The sequence below is a fragment of the Poromitra crassiceps genome, assembly GCF_964638095.1.
Source record: "Poromitra crassiceps genome assembly, chromosome: 19".
Taxonomy (NCBI): Eukaryota; Metazoa; Chordata; class Actinopteri; order Beryciformes; family Melamphaidae; genus Poromitra; species Poromitra crassiceps.
In genome coordinates, this window is record NC_139646.1 from 21,857,881 (window position 1) to 21,868,361 (window position 10,481).

At 45.1% G+C, this 10,481-nt stretch overlaps 1 protein-coding gene across 1 annotated transcript; it reads right to left on the reverse strand.

Moving 5' to 3' along the window:
• Window positions 1-4,206: 4,206 nt before the first annotated feature.
• On the reverse strand, window positions 4,207-8,549 carry tefm (transcription elongation factor, mitochondrial). Its single transcript, XM_083655571.1, has 5 exons — window positions 8,429-8,549; window positions 7,145-7,626; window positions 6,070-6,219; window positions 5,669-5,847; window positions 4,207-5,507 (listed from the first exon to the last, which is right to left on the reverse strand). Exons 1-5 carry the CDS (start codon window positions 8,475-8,477, stop codon window positions 5,246-5,248), a joined length of 1,122 nt encoding a protein of 373 aa, XP_083511697.1. The 5' UTR covers window positions 8,478-8,549; the 3' UTR covers window positions 4,207-5,245.
• Window positions 8,550-10,481: the final 1,932 nt, after the last annotated feature.

The following is a 10,481-nucleotide window of genomic DNA, read 5'->3' on the forward strand; positions in this document are numbered from 1 at the left end:
AGACCCGTCGTTCTGACCACCAATGGTAAACACGCACAGAATGTAACGTAGAATAAATGAGAATGATAATAGAGCTGGCCAATATAACGATATTATATCGATCTTGGGATTGGGATATGAGAATAGATATCGTCTTGGATTTTCCTTTTTTCGTAATATGACATGCAGAAGTGTTTACTTTTCCCGGTTTTAATGGCTGCATTACAGTAAAGTAATGTCATTTTCTGAACTTACCAGACTGTTCTAGCTGTTCTATTATTTGCCTTTACCGACGTAGTCATTATATCCACATTACTGATGATTATTTATCAAAATATCATTGTGTAAATAGGGCTGGGCGATAATTCCATATTATCATTTATCGTCTTTCAGTGGAATCGTATCGTGATGATATGGTGATTTTGGAGTATCGTGACACACAATTCTGCTAACCTAAATTGATGATAACAAGAAAATGTGACTCACTTTACTTACTTTAACTTTATTTGAATATTTCTATTTTGTTTGACATCACACCTAACATTACCATTCAGTTCAACTGGATTTAACAAGATTTTGCATATTCTTAATTATTTATCCTTATTTATCCAGGAAGGTCCCATTGAGATACAAGATCTCTTCTTCCTGCTCAGATATAGGCGAGACATATCGTGATATACCAAAAACAAAGTCTTTGTGATTATCGTGATATTGATTTCGACCATATGGCCCAGCCCTATGTGTAAATATTTTGTAAAAACACCAATAGTCATCCCTACAATATTTTCGCAATATTGAGGTATTTGGTCAAAAATATTGGGATATTTGATTTTTTCTGTATCGCCCAGCCCTATTTTAAGAGGTTTGATGCAAAACTTTTCTTCCTTAGATCCCTCCTTCAGAGAGAGATTTGACGGCAACTTGGTAGAAATCATTTTCAAAAGGCCTTCAGCGGTAAGTCAAGCTACTCCATCTTTCCTGTAGGTTTGTGCCATGTGTCTAATTGAAACCTCTACGCTGGAGTGCTTATTGGCTCCCCACACAGGTGAGAAGATCTCATCTGAGTGCGGAAATTGTTTCCCAAACTTCTGTGTTCCCAGGTGAACACCTGTGCTTACCTGCAGCTGCTGTGTCTGGCTGAGGAGGTGAGGCTGGAGCTGGATGATGTCAGCAGTCTCCTCAGGCTGGCCCGAGGAGACGTGAGGCGCTGCCTGCTCCAGCTACAGCACTGGGCTCGCAGCGGTGGGAGGCGGGCATCTCACAGAGGGGTCCTGCCTAAGGAACCCAGCAGTGTACGTCATTGTAAGTCATTCTAGTCAAGTTTATATTGCCCTAGTTCACAGGCAAGTCTCAAAAGGCTTCACAGAAAATAGTCTAGATCTAACTATAAATGATCTAAAACAAGCATGGCAGGAGAAGAGAGAAAGCAAGAAAAACACAGTAGACAAGAGCAGATTTTAGCGAGACAAACACTATTCTACAGCCTAACCTACCACCTGACCTACTCTACCGGCAGCCCTCAACCTTGACCCTAACAACTTGACACAAGGATAAAATTAATGCGAAAATACATTATTCCCCTTTTGCTGGGGACACACTCAAGGGCCCCTGGGGTTCCCTGGACCCCAATTTGAGAACCACTGATCTAGCTAATCGACAGCCTAACCTAACCCACCGGCATCACTCAGCCCTAGACCCTGGCATCCAGGACCCCCCTAAACGCACACAAGGAAAACTCTGTTAGTATCCGTTAAAACTAACTGCATGTGAAGAAAACTCCAATATGATTTGGCTGTGATATTCTTGACACTTCCAGGACAGATTAGCCCGAATTTGTTTAATTTGATTTTATTTCTAGGGTCAAATGGCACTGAAGGGGAAGACGGTTCAGATTCCTACATTCCCTGCACTGCCAGCATGCTGGGTCTCCATACTGTGACCCAACGCAATCTACTCAACCTTCTGAAGGCAAGTAGTGACATTAACATCATCACCTACTGTATATGAACTTAACCAGGTTAAGTTTTCCCATCATTTTTTCCCAATATCTTGTGTCTTTGATTCTTCAGTGTGAGTCCTGGACTGAACCAGACATGAACAAGCTTGTGAACTTCCTATCTGAGAGCTGGAGAAGAACTGTACCTCTTCTGTACTGCAACCTGGAGCTCCTCCTTCCTCTGCCCATCAAGGCCCAGCGAACCCCATCCCACTCCCCAAATGAGGTGACTTGCTCTGGGCTTCAGAGTGAACCGACACCCCCTGATATTCATCCTCGCATCCACCAACCGGATGGGGAAGTTAATGTAAAGGCAGCAGCAACCAACAGCATCTCGGCTAGGAACTTCTCCAGGCTTAGCCGAAGGAAATATACTACCTCCAATTTGACTCTCGAACCGCACACAACCTTGTTATCATTGAAGGGGACGAATTTGAGAGTTCCAAGTGCAAATGAAAAGACTGAAACAGACACAGCCAAACTGGCAACTCGCTGTCTGGATGCCTTAACGGACTTCATGGATCTCATGTCATACCTCAACGCCATGATGACACCAGCTGCTGAGACACTCGCGTCGGAGCGGTTTGTCTGGACGGGAGCAGAGATCCAGGACGGCTTGTTGGATGAGATGAGAGAAGGGGAAGGCGGGAGTTGCGTCCAAGGGAGGCTGGAGGAGATCCAGGCGACTGCCGAGGGCCTGGGCTTTCACAGGTGCTGGTGGAGGGTGTCTGAGGTGTGGACTGAAGCCCGCAGATGCAGACAGGAGGACCTCGAGGACCAGAGGTGGGACAGGCTGGTGGAGAGACTCACACTTCCCGTCTCATCCCACAGACAGAGACTCAGCTGGAGTTTCGACCCTCTGTGTGCGCCAAGGTGTGAAGTACTGATTGAGATTGTTGACTATATTTGGGTAATTTCTTTAGTCTGTTACATGATTGGTGTGGGCATTGTCTTGATATAGTCTGTTACATGATTGGTGTGGGTAGCCTAAAAGCCAATTAAGATGCCCAACGTTTCAGTTATCTAATCTGGACTGATACCCTAGATCTTCAAATCTGGACAGCGCATATTCACAACATGATTCAAATTTTCCTGGTGCATTCTAGTGACTAAGCAGACTACCGGTAAGTAAGATTCCCCCTTGATGAGAGTACATTGACTTTGGGGTAGGACATGACATGGGTCAAAATTAAGACAGCGTGGAGGCCTCAACTTTGACTCATGATCTTGTCAAAGTGTAACCATTCATTTTTAAAAATGAGCGCTGCTGCTCTATTACAGTAACACAAATCTCCCATCAGTGGGATTTCAAGTGTTGGTCCTCGGATGCAAAGAGGCTCAGAGCTAAGGCACATTGTTTTTAAATCCAGTACTTTCAATTAATTTTCAAAAACATTTGTTTGATGCACAAACAATGCATAACCTCCCCACGTCCCTCCAGTGTGGCCGAGCGGAGGTTTGAGCTGAGCAGGACGCTCCTCAGTAGCCGGGCCTTCAGCCTACTGGGGAACAGACAGGCTGTCGGTGTCGACTACATGCCGGTCCTCCGCTTCATCTGCCGCTCTGATAGGGCACAGCAGCAGGGAAAGGAGCCAATCAGGTGAGAAGATGAAGAAAAAAACCATTTGAGTTGAGGAAGTTGACCGTCTTGACTGCGAATAATTGAGAATGATTTAACGAACTCAAATTATTTATCACTGTGTTTTTGTGTACCAGGATTCTGCACTACTTGAGCAGCATTCACATGGGGCTCTCCAAATCAACTCTTCAACTCCTGGCAGAAGAGAGCAGTATGGACAAGATGGTAGAAACCTCATGAAAGGATGAGAGAGAGAGACGCACACCAGTATTTTGGAGAGGGGCTGACCATAGTGTGAAGAAAGGAAGTCGCACAGAAATTGTATCGTGACTACGAGTGTGCAGCAACGATACTCATCACATGACCTTACCTCAGTTACACTTCTCATTGACCGATCAATATTTATTTTACACTGCCTCAAATGCTGTAAATTGCATCAGAAAGAACTGACTACTTGTATCACATGAATTCAGAATCTATAGTTAAGATATGAAATCCTATTTTATTACAAGTGCAATGATGAAAAGTAAATAAAACTTGACTTTTGTACATTTTCTTGATTCCTCTGTGAAATTCTAAGAGGTATTTCTGGGTTAGAGGTATGTAACATCGCTCGCTTGTTCAGGAACAGACATGGATTGCTGGTGGAAAAACTAGCTTGCTTTTTTTATTATCATTCTAGTAAAAGACTGAATTGTCACATAATCCATAGACTAAGGCGACCACCAGATTTCTGAAATGAAAATCGGGGACATTTCCAGTTCAGCAGTCAATATATCATTAAAATATCCAATATTATCTATGAAATAAAAAAGAGGGACAATTCCGGTTTCATGTAGTTTGACCATGCAACTGTTGTAGCTACTGTAATAAACTATGGTGCAAGCCAACTGATATCCCTCCAAAATACCACATTAAGACACCAACACCTTGAGGAACACCATTAGGAAAATTCATGTTGTGATTTGCCATCAAAAACTTTTGACATTTGGAGATTTCTGTAAGAATTGAATTTTTTGACGATTGAGTGGCAAGTACTTATGTAGTACTTCTGTTCTGGAAATTACTCAGAAACCCCCTTATTGTCAATATACCTAGGAAAGCCATACATCCCCTGAATGCCCCAGGTCTCTAGTTTGTGGCTGTAGAGTTTCATGGTGAGAATCTTCACTCCCGCTGGAGCATCTGAAAGGCAGTTATGTCGGTCGTGGACGAGGAGTAGAAAATCGGGGACAAGTCCCCAAAACGGGGACTGTCCCTGAAAATCGGAGACGTCTGTCTGGTCACCTTACCATAGACTTACAGAGCACCACCACCAGGCCAGAGTGAAAATCCTCACTTGACAGAGCAGACAGCGATTACTTTCAGGTTATGGTCCAGCTTCTGTCTCTGAATGACATCAGAAATAAACAGTATAGCACCTCTTCAGCTCAGTACAACACTTTGAGTGTTTTCTGTCCCAAACCTACAAGAAGATTCATCACTTTAAATGCACAATCAGTCAACCATCACTAAGCCTCAAAAAGTATTTTTTAACCCATTCACCACACTGTCACTAGAATCCACGACTTGTTCACCACCGCCTTCCAGCTAAATATTTGGTGCATTCGCTCTGGTAGGGCGGGAGAGGCATGTGTGGAAAATCTTCAACAAAACTGTTTCTCTGTTCAAATCAGTCCACCACTTGCCGGCTAACTGGAATCACTGAGCAGCTCAAAGAAGGCCACGGCCTGAAGCAGCGCGTCGCACAGTTCCTCCCCTCCTCTCCCTCGGCCCATCTGGAAGGAGTTCCTGTACTTCACCAGCAGCTCCTGTGGGAAGTTGAGCCGGGGGAGCTTCTGCGTCACCGACTCGGTCATCATCTGCCGCACCGTCTGCGCGCCGCTCGTGCGCGACTCGCCCACCATCAGTCTGAAGTGGCGTCCCACCGCGACACGCATCATGTTCAGGACCCTGCAAAGGAAGGAGGGCATTTGAGTTCGGTGTCTTAAGGGGATTAATATTAAATAAGATTCCTCTGTCAAGTAGGATTCAGAAATTAAGTCCAAACATTTGGTAGGTATTTGGAGTGTTTTGGGCCAAATGTTGATAGGAAAACGCTTGGTTTTTTTCACCTGGGAGGGATGTTTAAGTCCGGCTGGGAGAACCTGGGCTCCAGCAGGGCAAACAGCATGGCCTCCACTGCCCGCATGTGAGCCATGACAGGGAACAGAGTGGTATTCTGGACTGAGATGGAGGGCTTCTCCACTATGTAGAAGTCAGTTGAGGGAAGGAGTGACACAACTGATGAGACCTGTCGGTAGAAACACATCAAGAAACGCATTACAAACGATCAAAGCAACTGAATAGGGGCTCAAATGACATGCCAATGACGCCTGTTAAAACGCTAGGACAAATGCAACCATACACTGGTTTCAGAGAAGAAACCAGGAAAAAGCAAAGGCTCGTCAAATAAAGTTGACGTACACGTCTTTAACGTATTGGTAATAAAAGAGGTCTAAATATTGATACTCACATCATTTAAGTAAGCAGAAGCCTGATATGTTCCTCTAAAGAAATTAGGGCATTCCAGCTGTTGCCAGTCCAGTACTGTCATGCCACGGCCCACATGTGCCCAGGCGATTTTATCAGTCCCGCACACTATTGACACGATGGAGCTGGCTCCCTGAGGAAACAACAAACAAGGACAAATGGTTGTGGTGCATATCTGACTGAAATGAGCAAGATGTAAGCAAGATCTTAATACGATAATTGCTGGTGTGTCTGTCTGTCCGGAGTTGCAAGCCCATTGCTCCAATCGCCTCCAAAATTCGCCAAAACACTTTTTGACTGATTTAGATTCATACCCTAACCAGAACACTAGCCTAATACTATAAATGTGCTATTTTGTTATTTGTCTGTGGGGGAATTTGTGCAGTAGGCGATTAGGGATTCATTGTCTTGCTCAAGGACACTTCAGCAGGGCTAATGTGCTCAAACCTGCATCCTCTGGTCAAAGGTCTCACCAACCTCTCCATCCCAGGGGGTTTCAAAGTCTGAGAGCCACCCCCCTCAGACAAAACCTTGGAAAAGGGACCATGGTTGTTATTTTATCCCAGACACCCCACAGTTGAGACAAGATAGCCTGATATTGCTATTGTTGCTATATATAGCCTGATATTGTTTGACATCACTTCAGACTGCACCAAATAATACCCACAAAAAAGGTCCGTCTGAAGGCATGTATTTGTTTGTGACTCTGGGAAAGTGGGAAAAACAGGATGTGATCTCCTTTTGATAACTAACTGTAATCACTTTATCCCCTCCCCCCCCCCCCCCCCCCACACTTCCATTCATTGAGCCTCCCCTGAAATGGTTTGAAGCCCCCCTGGGGAGGGCCGCCTCCCACTTTGAAAACCTCTGCTCTAGCCCGTGCCAGTGATACCACACTTGATTCAACCCCTAGCCTATAATATTAATTTCCTGGTGTAAGGATTAGACAAATGTTTTTAAAAGTGGGTATTTTGCAATTGGGCTGTAACTGTGTAGAAAGACAGAAAACAAACAAACACACACACACACACACGTCCAATATAAGCTGTCTGTCTAACCTCCAGCCAGGACCTGTCCACCTCTGGCCGGATGAACTTTGCCAGCTGTATCTTCACCTTCTTCTCTTTCTTAGGTGGATTGAGAATGGAGTTAAACACTATGACGGCGCTCTTGTGTTTCAGCAGCGGCACATTCACCACGCTCTCCAGAGATTTAAACGGTCCATGTTTGCTCCTGTACTCCACAATGTTCACAGACTTGCGGCCTCGCAGGAGCTTGACGCCCGCCAGCTCGGACTCGGTGGCGGTGTTGAGCAGCTGGAGGATGGCGACTCGTTGCTCAGAGGTGTAGCAGTCGTCCAGAGAGCGGCTGTCCTCCTTGCATGGGCCCGAAGAGAACAGGGTGGCGTTCAGGGTCTCAAAGCCCGCCACGGGCACGCGACTCCTCCAGCAGCAAGTGCACTGGAGATACCGGAGCTCCAGCTCGGGGAGGCAGCAATGGTGAGGACGACGGAACAAGCCAGACCGACCCGCATACTGTCCTGCAGAAGGAATACAAGGGGGAACTAACTGGTTAGTGTTTGGTTGGAATAAACTAGCCCTCAGAGGCAAACCTATTAGCTTGCCTATTGGGGCTCACTGGAATAGCATCCTCTTTCCTTATTGTAGCTGTCCATGGCTGAAAACGGGGGTCTGAAGCCAGACTCCCACTTCTTTCAGTGTCTGCCCCCCTGGGACTTGATTGTGCTCATATGACATCACTGCAATCATCATAGACATCATTCAGAGTTAAACAGCAAAAACACTTGCAGAATTCTCCTAAAGTCAACAATTGAAGTGGGTGGTGCACTGGTGACCAACTTCCATCCACTTCAACTGTCTAGGTCTAGGAGAATTATGCAACCGTGTTTTGCTGTGGACCTCCCACGAATGTTTTGTGATGACACTCAATGATGACTGAATTTAAATTGTTTGGTGAACTGGCAGTTTTCATACAAGAGTGTCAGTTTAACGTTTAACGAGCCGCCAGGCGAATTGATGGATAATTGCATCTGAGGGCTAGGGATCTGTGACTGTCTGAAAGCACTCATGAACGTGTGTTATTATGAAGATGTATTGTCAGCCTAGAAAGGTGAATGAACCTAACCTAAAGCAGGTAAAGTGGATAAACCGAGTTCAGGTGGTTTACCTTCCACTAACGTTACATTTCTGTGAAAACAATAACGGGTACGCTAACCGGTCAGTTAGCATTGACAGCAAGCTAAGTTAGAAGTCCCAGTTGTAGGTCGCAATTTCATGTGCTGCAAATAACAGGTAAGAAACAAAAGATGTTCAGCACAGTACCTCTCTGAGCGACCGAAGACACAAACCGCCTGGCGACCCACATCGCCATTTACGACAGGGATTTAAAAAATCGTTTCATGCAGATTTGCCATTTGCCCTTTAGTTGTCCGACACTTTTCAACCGTCCGGTGTTGTACGGAGACTCCTGTGCGATTGGTTCCGGATTGATCTTATTTGGCATTACTGCCACCTTCTGCTCCGGAGTGTGGATCAGACAATCGATTTACAATCTATTATTATTATTATTAATGATGATGATGATGATGATAATAATATTAATAATAATCATAATATTGTATCTAGCTGTGTGTGTGTGTGTGTGTGTGTGTGTGTGTGTGTGTGTGTGTGTGTGTGTGTGTGTGTGTGTGTGTGTGTGTGTGTGTGTGTGTGTGTGTGTGTGTGTGTGTGTGTGTGTGTGTGTGTGTGTGACACGCTGATGGACGATTGTCAGGACAGCAGAGATCTAGGGAAACAGTGGATGGATGAATCCAGAAGGAGGCGGTAATACAACATAAAGGATGCCAATTGCCATAGAACACCACAGAAGAAATAGAAGAAGAAGAAGAGATGGCATTGAGAAGGGGTGAAGGCGAGCCCAGGAGAGGGACATGGAGGACACGAGAGGTCTTGGTAGCAAGAATAAGAAAAGGAGATGGAAGGATTTGAGTGACTCTGATGATTCAGTGTGGGGAAAAAATAGCCAGATTGAGTTTGTGTCTGAGAGTCAGAGGAAGAAAGCCTTGAAGATTAGTGAGATTTGAGAGTATTGCGATGTGAAATGTTTCCCGCTCAGGTCAGAAGCCAGAAAGAAAGGAGTGGTAAGTGATGTGCCAATGTCGGTAGATGCTGAAACATTTTTGGCGGTGAAAGGTGTGTGTGAGGTGAGGAGAATGACGAGAGTTCTGGAAGGGATGAAAGAGGAGTGCTTAACCTTTGAAGGAGAATTGCCGCCAAGAGTGATCCTTGCTCATGTGTGTTATACAGTGAGGCCCTTTGAGAGAGCTCCTCTCAGGTGCTTCTGCTGGCAGGAGTATGGACATGTGGCTGCTGTGTGTACTAACAGCAGGAGATGTAGGAAGACTGACTGTCAGGGAGCTCGGTGGGGTGGAGAGATGGAAATGTGCGAGGTAAAGAAGGAGCAAGCCAAGTGCCTACCTACACTGTGAGGGGAACCATGACACGGGGTCTGCTCAGTGTCCACGAAGAAAGGAGGAAAGGGAAGTGAACAAGATCAGAGAAGAACGGGGGTTATCATAATGCTGAGGCTGTTAAAAGGTGCAGATGGGAAAGAAATGAAGAAAGGATGGAAGTGCATCAGGATCCGGAGAAGACAAAGTCAGAGTAATGTGATCTGCATGGACAAAAAACAATTCCTAGCCTTCATTGCCGTGGTTATAAACTGTGCTGCTGGTTTGAGTGGGAAGACGGAGAGGAATGGGATCGGGCTTGACGCTGTTAAGAGGTTCCTGGATGAGATGGACGTCATAGGAGCAGAGATAGATCAAATACTGAGGGATGAGATGGACGTCATAGGAGCAGAGATAGATCAAATACTGAGGGATGCGTTTGGGGAAACTCAGACAATTTGGTCTGGGTGTGAAGAGGAAGAGTATTTTCTAACTGTGAGAGGCAACAATGCTAGCCGCAAGACTAGCACATTTCATTTGTACTGTAATGTTTGCACTTTAACTGTATGTTTGCACTGTCAGCACTTGTGTGCTACGCACTATTCTTTCTTCTGTATTATGTTACGTTATGTAGCAGCCTGTATGTCCAAGACAAATTTCCCTCGGGACAAAATAAAATAATCTTGGAATCTTGAATCTTGAATTTCGTTCTTCGTTCATTTGACTGGCTGGTTTACCAGGCTAAGACTTTGGTGCCCAACTGTACAATGTTTGAATGTATTAAGTTCCTTGCATTTTCGTTTAGATACAGACTATGCTTAAATACTCTCATTTCAACCACTAAACCACGACATAACATCATCAAAACAGCAGGTAAGATCATCAGAACACAACTCCCCACCCTTGAGGACATTTACAACACCCGC

What these genes read in the sequence shown, in the direction of transcription:
- tefm (XM_083655571.1), bottom strand. Translation starts at nt 8,477, where the DNA reads ATGGCGATGTGGGTCGCCAGGCGGTTTGTGTCTTCGGTCGCTCAGAGA. An exon ending in GTCTTCGGTCGCTCAGAGAG is followed by an intron (nt 7,627 to 8,428) that starts GTACTGTGCTGA and finishes TTCCTTCTGCAG; the next exon opens with GACAGTATGCGGGTCGGTCT. An exon ending in GACTTAAACATCCCTCCCAG is followed by an intron (nt 5,508 to 5,668) that starts GTGAAAAAAACC and finishes CTTCCTTTGCAG; the next exon opens with GGTCCTGAACATGATGCGTG.